The 12,058-nt window shown below is 69.7% G+C and overlaps 1 protein-coding gene across 1 annotated transcript; it reads left to right on the top strand.

Annotated features, from left to right (window-relative positions):
- The first annotated feature begins 488 nt into the window (after positions 1–488).
- NUDT14 (nudix hydrolase 14) lies at positions 489–7,795 on the top strand. The gene is made up of 5 exons (XM_069465334.1): positions 489–628; positions 3,537–3,580; positions 4,165–4,229; positions 4,420–4,657; positions 7,481–7,795. Exons 1-5 carry the CDS (start codon positions 548–550, stop codon positions 7,776–7,778), a joined length of 726 nt encoding a protein of 241 aa, XP_069321435.1. The 5' UTR covers positions 489–547; the 3' UTR covers positions 7,779–7,795.
- The last annotated feature ends 4,263 nt before the right edge of the window (positions 7,796–12,058 follow it).

Here is a 12,058-nt window from a genome sequence, read left to right as displayed (position 1 = left end):
GCCCAAGGAAGAACTCCAGCTGCCTGGGGCCCCTCCACGGCCAGGGAGGGGCGTCAGCAGGGTGGGCGTGGGACATCTTGGAGGAGAGAGCCGCAGCTGCTCTGGGTGGAGCAGGGACAGGTCCGGAGACCGGGAGCAGCTGCTGCCACGTGGGGCAGGTGGGCAGCGCAGCCCAGGCCGGCCCCCAGCCGCCCTTCCCGCAGGAACCTCGAGGGGGGCCCGTCCCGCGGCTCCCGCGGCTCCCCCTTCGCGTGGGCTCTGCTCGCCCGCCCCGCGCCGGTCTGCGGCGCGTCTCCTCCCGAGGCCCTAATCGCGGGGCTGCGGCCGTGAGAGGTCCCCAGTGCCGCCGCCGCCGCCCCCGCCCCCGCGCCCGCGTCCCACCTGAGCGCCGCCCACCGCAGGGCCACCTGGGCGCCCCGCCGCCTAGCCCCGCCCCGCCCCGCCACCCCCGCAGCCCACTGGGCATGCCCAGAGCCGCAGGCCCGCGCCCTCCCGCTCGCGTCCGGGGAGCACTCGGCCCCGCGCCTGGCCTGCCCCGTACGCAGCCATGGAGCGCATCGAGGGGGTGACGGTGGGCCGCTGCGTCGCCTCGCCCTACCTGCGGCCGCTCACGCTGCACTACCGCCAGGTGAGCCCGCCCACACCCCCCGGCCCCCGGCCCCCGGCCCCCGCCCCGCGCGCGGCCCCCGCCCCACGCCCCGCCGGCCCCGGCCCCGCCCCGCCGGCCCCGCGGGCCCCGCCTCACGCCCCGCCGGCCACGCCCCTCGCCCCGCCGGCCACGCCCCACGCCCCGCCGGCCACGCCCCACGCCCCGCCGGCCACGCCCCACGCCCCGCCGGCCACGCCCCACGCCCCGCCGGCCACGCCCCTCGCCCCGCCGGCCACGCCCCACGCCCCGCCGGCCACGCCCTTCGCGCCGGCGGCCCCGCTTCTGCCTGCAGCTCCCAGGTTCCCAGTCCCGGTGAATCCCCAGGCCGGGGAGGTGCCAGGAGAGGAACATGTGCCTTCAGGGAGGCGTTGCTGGGGGTGCGACAGCTTGTCTTGGGTGACAGCTCTGTACCGTGCGGACCTTCCCGCTCGCCCCATCCGTCCTTTTTGGCAGCGGGATTCACCCCACTGGTGGCCCTGGGGATCAGGGAAGGCTTCCTGGAGGTGGTGGCTCCATGCTGGGAATTGAAAGAGGAGATAGCTGGGCCGAGGAGGAAGGAGCATGGGGCACAGAGGCTGAGCAGAGGGGAGGCAGGAGAGGGAGCGGTGAGGACTCCCAAAGTTGGCTTCCTCCCTGGGGAGTTTGGCAGGGAGGGCATCTCCTTGGAGTCTCCACCAGTTCTCCTCACCTCCCAGGGCGTCTCCTCCCACCAGGAGCCAGGACGGCAAGGCCACACTGCCTCTTGGCACCGCGCACATAGAAGGTTCACAAGGAATGCTTGCTGGGTGGGTGAGTGGCCCGGGCCGGCTTCCTGCTGCCCCCATGCCCAGCCCTGCCTGGTCCCGGGGCAGCTTCTGCTGTCTGCTCTGCCCGCTCCGGGGTGTCGCCCCGCTAGGGCCCCTCCACGCCGGCCACAGCCTCAGTCAGGGCGAGGTCCGGGTCTCCGTGCCCCTCTGCCTGCTGCCTCCTGCCTCCCGTCCCCCATCACGTCCGAGCTGTGCCTCTTGCCAGCACTGTGACCCTTGCTGAAAGAGACCCTTTCCCGCCTGAAAGAGACCCCGTGCCCCCCACTCGCCCTCTTGGGGGGGTCCCACTGGCTCTGGACCACAGGGGCTTCCTCTCCTCAGGACGGAGCCGCATGGGCAGCTCTGGCCGGGTGAGCAGCTGGGTCAGTTCGGGGACAGAGGGTGGGGACGGGGCGTTGCTGCCCCTTTCTGACGTTGGCCTGGAGCAGGGGGCTGGCGGATGTAAGATGCCCACTCGTGGCTGCACAGCCACCAAGGGGCTGGGGCTCTGGGGCAGCAGGTGGCCCAGGGCGGCCGGGCCACGTGTCAGGCTGAGGTGCACACGGGCTGGGGCAGCACTTCCGCAGGGCCCAAGGGACCGTGGGCTGTACAGTGTATGCCAGCCCGGGGCAGGGCAGCCCCTGGTTATCTGCTGGGCCCAGCCAGGGAGGCCTGGCGGACAGGCAGACTGACCACGTTTGCTCCCAGTCCTGTCCCTCCTACTGGGCCTCCGTGGGCCTCCGTGGGCCTCCTTGCACCTCCTTGCACCTCGCCCTGGCTGGACCTAAGGGTCTGACTTTTTGATCTTGAGCTGAGACCTGCACGGGGGACACTTACTCGGAGGGGCGGGCTGGGGACACAGTAGGTGTGTGGCCAACGGCAGGGAGGGGCAGGCCTTCCTGGAGCCTGCCCTGGGTGGGTGGCTGGCCCTGGGGTGGCCCGTGCCAGGCAGGCCTGGGCTCGCCTCTTGGGGGTGGTGTCTCTGCGGCCCTCCGGGCAGCTGGACCTGCACAGGACGTGGCCCTCCCCTCCTTAGGAACTGAGGCTGCTGCACTCTCCTCCCACGATGCCTCTGCCTCCCGGCCAGGCCCAGACCATCTTCCTCGCTCCTCGCTCCCCTCAGCCCCACCTCCACCCGTGAGGCCCCCGTCTGGAATGCCCTCCCCCTCCCATCGCCTCCTCCAGGAAGTCCTCAGGAAGGCTGTCTCTCGGCATCGTCCCTCTTCTGCAGCCCTGACTGCACTTTCTGTGTCTCTGGTGCTCGGGCCTCTGTCCATTGCACAGCCCGACAGAGCCCCCAGGCTGGGGTGAGCAGCTGGCCGGGGCCTCAGGGCTGACCAGCGGCTGAGTGGCAGATGGGCCGAGCGTGTTGGAGACCGGCAGCTGTGGGGAAGGTCCCCAGGGCCCCAGGTCCAGCCCCCAGGGTGGGAGCACTCTCGCCCTGGTCGGTCGCATCAAAGCTGGGTGCTACGAGGGGCCCAGCCTCCTCCATCCACTGAGTGCCTTCCGGGTGTGGGAGCCTGGGCGTGGGGTGCCCAGGCTGGGGGAGCAGCCAGGGGGAGGGATGTACAGAGCAGGATGTGGGGGAGAGCCCAAGCCAGAAGCCAGGTGGGGGAGGGGGTGTCACTGAGTCACGACCTCCCTGCTGCTTGGGAGCTGCTGCACCCCGGCTGCTTCTGGTGTCCACCCCTCCTGCCCCATCTCCCTGTGTTCCGTGGCCCAAGGGAGCTGCCGCAGCGAAAACCTGACCTCTGCTCTGTCCCCATGGGGACCCCGACCATCCCTGTGAGGTTGCCATGCCTGTCCCTCCCCTGTAGCCTCCACAGTCCTTCCTACACTTGGTGACAGCGTACATCTCTTTGCAGGCTCTTTTGCTCAGCCTGGGCTGGGCGGTGCTCCATGGCCTTTGCCTGCAGCATCGGGCTGTCCCTGACCTCCCGCCCCGCCCGGGCTGCTTGCTCTCCCGACCCCTGCCGCAGCTCCTGGCGAGCAGGCCCCAGGGGGACCGGGTGCAGCGGGTCTGTCTGGCCTCTTCGGCTACCAGGGCTCTGTCCGTGCTGGTGGCCTCTGGCTCACGCTGACTGCTGCCCTGCCTCTTTCAGAATGGCGTCCAGAAGTCGTGGGACTTCATGAAGACACATGACAGGTGAGAGCCAGCCCTGGCTCAGCCAGTGGGGAAGCCCAGGACTGATGCCCAGGCGACCACCGGCCCAGGGGCGGAGCCCACCCCTCCCTGCCCCGTGCTCCCTCAGGGGTCTCCAAACATCCTCTCTCAGCCCGGCCTCCGGTCCCTGAGGGTCAGGCTGAGGCCTGGAGGCGGAGTCAGGTCCCGGCTCAGGACAGCTGGACCGCGGGGCGGGCAGGCCCTCTCTGGGCCGGGAGAGGCTTCCTGGTGCCCACCCCCCCATCCCGGGGTACGGGATGGATGGCCGTGTGGCTCAAGGAGTGGGGCTGGTGGACAGCTGGCCAGCAGGGGCCAAATGTGCTGTCGGTCACCTGGTCTCAGCTGCTGTCACCCTGACCCCCGGCCCCCAGTAGTTCTGGGTCCTACCTTGGCTCTGTGTGGCCTTGGCCCTGCCTGGGCCTCAGCCTCCCCATCTGAGCAAGGGGCCCGACTCCCCCGGGCTGTTGGGGCGGTGGGGTGGGCGTGCAGGAGCAGACGGACGGCAGCCGGGGCCCCAGCGAGGTGAGGCGGGGGTTGCTTCCGCGCTGAGCCCCTCCCGTCCGCAGTGTGGCCATTCTCATGCTCAACTCCTCTCAGCGGAGCCTGGTGCTGGTGAAGCAGTTCCGGCCAGGTGAGGCCAGCTAGGGCGGGAGGGAGGCTGCAGAGTCACCCCCAGGCCCCTGTGGTCCTGGAGGTCTCAATGCAGATGTGGGGAGGGGCTCCAGGGGAAACTGAGGCCCTGCAAGGGGGTCTGGCCCGGAGCTGATCACAGGGGCTGGCCACCACGTGGCTGTGACGTGGTCTGCCCCCCTCCCGGCCAGCTGTGTACGCGGGCGAAGTGGAGCGCCGCTTCCCAGGGTCCCTGGCAGCTGTGGACCAGGACGGGCCCCGGGAACTGCAGCCGGCACTGCCGGGCTCGGCAGGGGTGACGTTTGAGCTCTGTGCCGGCCTTGTGGACCAGCCAGGGCTCTCCCTGGAGGAGGTGGCCTGCAAGGAGGCCTGGGAGGAGTGTGGCTACCGCTTGGCCCCCTCTGATCTGCGGCGGGTCGCCACGTACCGGTGAGTGGAGCCAGGCGTGTGGGCCTGCAGTGTGCGGGCAGGACAGTGGGCTGGGGCAGAGCGTCCTGCTCTTGCGTGGCCCAGGGAATGGGGCAGGCTGCCTGCAAGAGAGTGAGCACCCCGTCCCTGGGGGTATGTAAGCAGGACAGATTCCTCCTTGTTTTCAACATGGCACTGGGGGAGGGTTGGTCAGAACTTGCCTCAGATCCTAAGCCAGGCCGGAACCCAGGGCTCTCGGGGCTCATTCTGGAGCAAGCTCGGCCCGTGCCCCCACCCCGCGGCCCCTAGCCGTGTGGGGCCAGCCTCCGGGTGGCAGCTGCTGCTGACAGATGCCTCCACTTCCTGTGGGATTAAGCACCGGGCGCTGGGGGTGGGGGTGAGTCACAGCTCGGTTCTCAGATGGTGGCTCAGGAATGAGAGAAGGGCGAGTCCTGGGCTGGGGTGGGGGCTCCAGCTCTGGGGGACGGGGGGGAGGTACGGCCTGCAGTCCCCACCAAAGCTCAGACGTCCCCACCCCTACTCACGCCCCCATGAGGCCCATCAGCTGGGGTCACCTTCCCAGGACAGGATGTTGGGGTAAAGCCTGTCCCCGTCCCAGGGACACTGTGATGGGTCCCTGACCCCGGCAAGGTCTGGGGGCAGCAGGAGAGTCTCACAGTTGAGTCTCACAATGGCCCCTCCCAAGCCGAGCACCAGGCCCAACGTCGCCCCTGCAGGGCGGGGACCCCTCCTCCCCTGGGGGAAGGCCAGGGCGTCGCTGTCCCCACCAGCCCCCTCGCTGTTGAGCCTGGGCCCTCCTGCTCAGCGGTGCCAAAGGGCTGGGGTGTGAAGGGCAGGCCTTGGTTCTCCACAGGTGTCTGCCCCGTGGTCCCTGTTCCCCAACCTCCTGGCCTGCCCTGCTGGGGGCGGGGAGGGTCCCAGGGGCCTGGCCTCCAGGAGGTGCTGCCGGTGGGCAGCTGCGGGGCAGGCTGGATGGAGGGCAGGTGGGAGGCGCCCAGGGGAGGTCGGGGCCCTCCTGGGCGGTGAGTCTGAGGGGGAGTCCTGCGGAGGGCTGCGAGGCAAAGGCTCGGGGAGGAGTGGTCTAGCAGCCCTGGCTGCAGGGGTTCTTAGGGCCTCTGGGCTGTGGCCTGATCGCAAAGGTGCTAGGGAGCCACGGAGAGTTCTGGGCAGTGAACATCTGCTCAGACCTGCATTTCGGAGAGGAGGGTGTGGCTTTGGGGAGGTGGGACTGGAGGTTGGGCGGAGTAGAGGGCAAGGCACCTGTCCCTGTAGGCCTGACGGGGGGCTGGACAGACAGCGGGCCCCCCCATCCTATAGCAGGGCCTGTGGCTCCCTGTCTGTGGCCCTGTAGGTGAGCCAGGCCACTCACCTGCCAGTCACAGGTGACAAGGCGTAGGGCACCCAGCGAGGGCCGTGACATTAGGACCATGAGGGAGGCGTTGGGCAGCCTGGCTGGGCATGTTCCTCTTGGCCTGGGCCAGAGGCGGGGCCGGTCCCCTCCCCAAGTGCAGGACGCAGGACTGGCTGCCCTACTGGCCGCCCCTCCCGTCCAGGCGCAGCTGGAAATGGGCCGTCAGGAAGGGTCCCGGGGGATGAGGGCGGAGGGCGGGGAAACAGCCGGGGTGGGGGTTGGTCTCCTGGGGGCGGGGAGACTCACGTCTGCTCCTGTGTGTTGGGCACATCTCTGGGGGCAGCCCCCACCCCGCAGGCCTCTGGCTGGCCTTGGCACGTGCCCCCTGACACCTGGGGCGAACCAGGGCTCCGTCACCCCTGGGCATCTCCCCAGACACACTGGTTCCTCCTCCTCCCCAGATCTGCACTGAGCCCCCCGCCATTCAGGAGCCCAGCCTGGCCCCCGCTGCCCGGTCCTCTTGGCCAGCCGTCCCCTCTGGGTCCTGCCCACCCACGCGTGCTGCTGCCTCAGGGGGGGCCGCCGCGCCTGGCTTCCAGCAGCTCCCTCTGGCCACTGCCCACCGAGGGAGGGCACTTCCTCTCACCCCTCTCCAGCCAGGACCGCTGGACCGGGCCTGGGCCCTCACTGCCACCCTGCCTCACGCCAGGCCATTGCAGCACATGCTGCCGCCAGGCCTGCCCATGCCCAGTGGGGAGCGCTCACCACACTGGCCGTGCCAGGCTGCTGTCCTCGCCTCCCGGGCAGCCTGGGCCCTAGGTGCGGGCCGCGGTCTGGCTGGCCCCGCAGGAGTGGGGACAGGGGCCTGCCACAGACTTAGTAGCTTCAAACATGTCCTGTTGGCAGCCTCACGGTTTCTGGGGGTCGGGGTTCTGCCTGTGAGTGGCGTCCTTTGCTTGAGCCTTGCCAGGCCTGCGGTCTCAGCAGGGCTCGGGGGGCTGTGTGAGCGGGGGCCTGTCCCGTCACTGAGTGTTGGCAGGGCCACTGTCACTCCTAGCGGCAGCCTGCAGGCCCCTACCTGTGGCCACTGCCGGCGTGGAGGGGTCACTCCGTCTTCAGGGCCGGCAGGATGGACTTTCTGAATCCACCTCTAAACCCAAAAACCTCCTTGGAGAGCTTGCCCCGAGACTGTTCCTTTCAGCCACCTCAAGTCAACTGATCATGGTCCTTAATCACATCTGCAAAACGCTCCTTGGTCTGACAGAACCCCCTCACGGAAGGGGAACCCCTCACGTTCACAGGTTCCCCGCCCCCCCCGTCAAGGGGAGTCTGGCTGGGAGGGGGTGTCCCAGCGTCCCGCCCACCAGAGTGCTGGAAGGAGTGGAGGGGAGGGGGTTGGAGGGCCGTGGAGGGGACAGGGGTAGTGGGCGGGGCCACCGCGGGTGGCTCAGCAGACCCTGTCTCACCCGTAGGTCTGGAGTAGGACTGACTGGCTCCAGACAGACCATGTTCTACGCAGAGGTGACAGATGCCCAGCGTAGCGGGCGGGGCGGGGGCCTGGCCGAGGAGGGGGAGCTCATCGAGGTCGTGCACCTGCCCCTGGACGCCGCCCAGGCCTTCGCGGATGACCCGGACATCCCCAAGACCCTCGGGGTTATCTTTGGCATCTCTTGGCTCCACAGCCAGGTGGCCCCTGCCTGGGGCTCCAGTGAGACTCCAGGGGTCCTCGGCAGAGGCGGCCACTCGCTCCCCACCCTGCAGACCCAATAAAGGCTCGCACAGCTCCAGCCTCCGACTGGCTTTCAGGGGACCGGGTGGGGGGCGGGGCGGCAGCTCTTCCCTGAGATGAGCTCTGGGGTGCCGCAGGCTCTGTGGGTGCCCCCAGCCGTACCGCAGCAGCTGTCGGGGAGCACAGGACCAAGCCAGGCCAGTCAGGGCCCCCGGAGAGCGGGTGGGGCCGGTCGGGGCCAGACTGGGCGTCCTGCCCCCAGGGAGGGGTGGGGCCCGGGGCTCAGCCAGGCCAGGCACTCAGGGCGGGCAGGTGGCAGGCCTGGGGTTGGGCCTGCTGGTCACTCGCTCACAGGACGAGCTGTGTTCCCAGGAGAGGTGGCAGAACCCACCCTCACCCTCGAGAGTGGAGAGGAGGTGGGGACAGCTCCACTGGATCACATTGCAGAGTGTGCCCTACCCCGGGGCAAGAGAGGGTCCCCATCCTGACGGCGGGGGGGGGGGGGGGTTGGCTAGAGCCCCTCCAGGAGCAGGGTGCCCCCAGCAGCCCTCCCTGCGCCCGGGCCCTTGGCCTGCGGAACATGCAGCAGTGCCCGCAGCCTTGCCCCAAGAGGAGGGGCCGGCACGTGGTGGGGACGCGGGGCCAGTGGTGTTGGCGTGGCCCTAGCTCAGGCCATGCCCCGGGCACGCTGCGGACTGCCTCAGCCTGGCCCAGCAGCCCAGACCGGGGGCTCGGCCGGCCTGTGTGTGGGGTGGCCCGCAAGCCCTGAGCACCCCGCCCTGCGTGCCCTGGCCTTGCCCTCTGGCCTGCCCTGAGGGTTGGGCTGCGTGAGAGGCATGCAGCTGCCCCCGGGTCCCCCGCGCACTTGGGGTGGCAGGAGGGCATGCTGCCTCCGGCTCCTGCTGAGATGGGGCGTCCTGCCCTCCCGCCCTCCCCACTCCCACCCCGCCGGCGGAGCTCAGGCCGGCAGGCGCTTCGTGTGGTGGAGCATGGCGCCCCAGCCCCTGCCCTGCTGCCCTCCTGCTGGGCATACCCTCTGACCTCCCCGAGGGCAGGCGTGGCCACCTTCCTGACCGCGATCCTCTCCTGGACGGCATTAGGTCCAGGCTGTGCTCCTGGGAGGACGGAGAAGGGGACCCTGAGAGGGAGAGGGCTTCTGTGCCCCACAGAGTGGCACAGGGAGGCAGGGACTGCCCCCTGGCACTCACCCAGCATGGTGCTGGCCAGCCCCCGGGGGGACCTGGCACTGGAGGAGGCTGTGCCGCAGGGGCCCACACAGGCAGCACCACCTGTATGCAAATGCGGTTGCGGCCCAGGTGGGGCCGTGAGCACCAGGCTGGGCCAGCGACGGGGCTGTTGGGGAGAGGCCTTCAGGTGTGTGGGGTGTCCAAAGGCTGTGCCACGGCGGGGTCCTGGCCAGCCTGAGCTTCACCCTGCCCAGGGGACGCCCCGGTGGGACATTCACAGGATGGGATGCAAGGGACAGTTCTGCCAGCTCCGGGCCGCCCCCCTGTGCCTCCCTCCCTTGCAGCCCGCATGATGCCTGCCTCGAGCTCCCCAGCCCTCTGGGCTGACCTGCAGGTGCTGCCCACGGCCTCGGAGGGACCGATGGTGGCCATGGGGGGCAGGGCTCTGGGCGGGTGGGGACACGGCACAGGGCACCTGGATTGGGTGCGGTCCAGCCCCTCACTCTGCTCTGCAGCCCGATGGGCGGGTCAGCAGGCACCGCTGCTGGCCTTACGGAGCTGGCATTGATTTCCCAGCAAGGGGGGCGGGGGGGCTGTAACCGGAAACTCCCCTCCCTGTCTGCTATATTTAGCACGGCAGGACGCCGACGGAAGCACAGCTCACTCGAGCCTGGTGGCTCTGTCCAAACCCCTGCAGCCTGGTCCCCTGCCTGGTCCCGGAGCGTGCCCCCACCGTGCCTTCTGCAGCACAGGCTGAACACCCCCCCTCAGAGCATTCGAGGCCCTGGTGTTGGGGGGCTCAGAGAGGCAGCTGGGGGCAGGTGGGGCTGGGAGGCTGAGGGGTGCTGTGACACCCCTGGGGCCCCAGGACAATGATGCGGGCCCTTCCTGGAAGAGGAGGGACGGCTTGGCCTGGTGAGGGTGGAGACTGGAGCCCTGGCCCCCACCGGCCCCCACCGGCCCCCACCCCCCGACTCCAGCAAGGTACAGCACCCGGGAGGCAGATGAGCCATCGGAACTCTGTGGGGGCCACGGCTCCCACTGCTGCCACTGGGAATGCTCCTGCAGGGTCCAGCCCCCCCTGGCAATTCTGCCCAAGGGCTGCAGAAATCCGTGCAGGGAGAGGACTCCAGGAGGGAGGGTCCCCTCTACAGTGCCTCCATGCCCTCTTCCCCGAGGGCAGGCGTGGCCACCTTCCTGGCCGTGATCCTGTCCTGGACGGCATTAGGTCCAGGCTGTGCTCCTGGGAGGATGGAGAAGGGGACCCTGAGAGGGAGAGGGCTTCCGTGCCCCTGGGGTGGTGCCCTGGGCCACAGGGACCCAGGTCGCGCACCCAAAGGGCCTGGAGGGAGGCAGATGGGGCCAGGCCGCCATCTCCCGAGTTGCTGGGCGGGCCTGCAGGCAGGGCTCCAGGGAGGCAGCAGCCTGACCAGGCGGAGCTGTGTTGGGGTGGCGAGAGCACCCCTCCCTGGGGGCTCCAGGCTGAGCGGCGCAGAGCTGGGGGAGCCTTGGCTGGACGCAGCAGCTCAAGGAACAGGCCGCGCACCAGCCGCCATCAGCCAGCCACACCGTTGAATGAGCCGGCCTGTTCCATCCTTTCCTCCCGCTCCCCAGGAGCAGGAAGTGGGAGGTGGACGAGGGAGGGGCCCTGGAGGGATTGTTCCCTGGTTCCGTCTCTTATTCTGGAACAGCCCCCCTCGGCCCTGCCCTGCCTCACCCCTGGGCCCCCCACCCCACAGCCAGGGGTCGTAGTGCACATTGAGTCACTGCAGCCCACCCCGGCTCAGCGGCTGTCAGGGCCCCTGTTGGTTTTAGCAGGAAGACTCTGGTCTCACCAGCAGCCCCCAGGGGCCACTGTGTACTCTCACGGGCCCTCACTGGGGTCATGCCTGGACAAGTGCTCTTCTCGGCTCTCGCCTGGCTGGCCCTGGGCACCGTCCAGGTCCGAGCCACCCGGTTTTGGCCTTAGGGTCTGCTACCAGAGGCACCGGAGCGTCCTGGGGTGGTGGGGCAGTGAGCACAGGCAGGGATGGAGCCCTGGTCTCTGGAGCCGGCGTCCTCCCTCTCCTGAGGACCCGGGTACCTGCTCCCTATCCCCTGCTAAAGCTGAGAAGAGGAGGCATCTCCACGGGGGACCCCTCCACCTGGGCAAAAAGCAACAGCAGGGCTCTGAACACTGCTCCAGTGCCCATACCTGGTGGGGGTCTCTGTGTGGCTGTGCCTGGCTTGTGTTTAACCCCACCCGGCCTACCTGCCTCTAGGCCCCGGGAGGTGCGGGTGCTGGCAGGCCCTGAGTGAGCAGAGCCGGCGAGATGCTCATGGGAGACGCACCCCCAGCTGGACCTGCAGGCCTGGCTGCTGGAGGGGGCTGCCAAACAGGGGTGAGGCAGGTGACCCCTGCGTGGGGGGCATTCCTGGCGCATTGGTTCCCTATGCAGGCTGCACTGGCATGTTCTGGGGAGAGCGGGTAGTGCCTCTGTGCCTGTGCCCAGCTTGCCCTCCCCCCGCCGCTGCACATGGCAGCACCTCTGCCTCCAGAGCTCTCTCCTTCCAGGAAGCCCTCCAGGGCCCCACCCCAGCCCAGGGTGGAAGTGACCTGCTTCAGGCAGGGGGCTGCACTGCTCACTTATTGTGTGGTGGGGTGGGGAGGACCCTCTGGATCATACGGGGATCTCTAACCGCCCAGGTGACCAGCCCTGCTCAGTGGAGAGGGGACGTTTGCAGGCAAGGTGCTCTTGGTATTGAGGGCGCAGAGGGACAGGGAGAGGGCAACGAGGGGACTGCAGAGGGTGGGCTTGGGCACTTGGCGACCAAGGCAGCCCTCAGGACGTGCACTGGCGGCCTTTGTCCCCCTGGTTCCCGGCCCTGCACCCCAAGCCCGGACCTGTGTCCTGGGCGTTCCTCGAGGGTATGGCCTGGCGACCTCCGCGCCAGCGCCGCCCTGCACTTGCTGACTGGCCGCGCGACCGGCGCGCCGCGGAGAGCCGAGGCCGGGTCACAGGCGGGGAGCAGCGCCCCCTGCAGCCGGCCGGAGCGGGGGAGTCGCCGGGACGCGGGGGCCGGTCCCGCGATGGCCCCGGAGCTGCGCTTGTGCCGCGGCGGCGTCTCCGCTGGGACGGCGCGCAGCGCGGCGG

The sequence above is a fragment of the Eulemur rufifrons genome, chromosome 2, assembly GCF_041146395.1.
Source record: "Eulemur rufifrons isolate Redbay chromosome 2, OSU_ERuf_1, whole genome shotgun sequence".
NCBI lineage: Eukaryota > Metazoa > Chordata > Mammalia > Primates > Lemuridae > Eulemur > Eulemur rufifrons.
Note: the sequence above shows the minus strand (reverse complement) of the source record. Positions and strands in the feature narration are given on the sequence as shown.

Excerpts from the sequence above, each read along its gene's own strand:
- NUDT14 (XM_069465334.1), top strand. The coding sequence starts at position 548 with ATGGAGCGCATCGAGGGGGTGACGGTGGGCCGCTGCGTCGCCTCGCCC. Across the intron at positions 3,581-4,164 it reads TTCATGAAGACACATGACAG|TGTGGCCATTCTCATGCTCA; the intron begins GTGAGAGCCAGC and ends TCCCGTCCGCAG. Across the intron at positions 4,658-7,480 it reads CGGCGGGTCGCCACGTACCG|GTCTGGAGTAGGACTGACTG; the intron begins GTGAGTGGAGCC and ends TCTCACCCGTAG.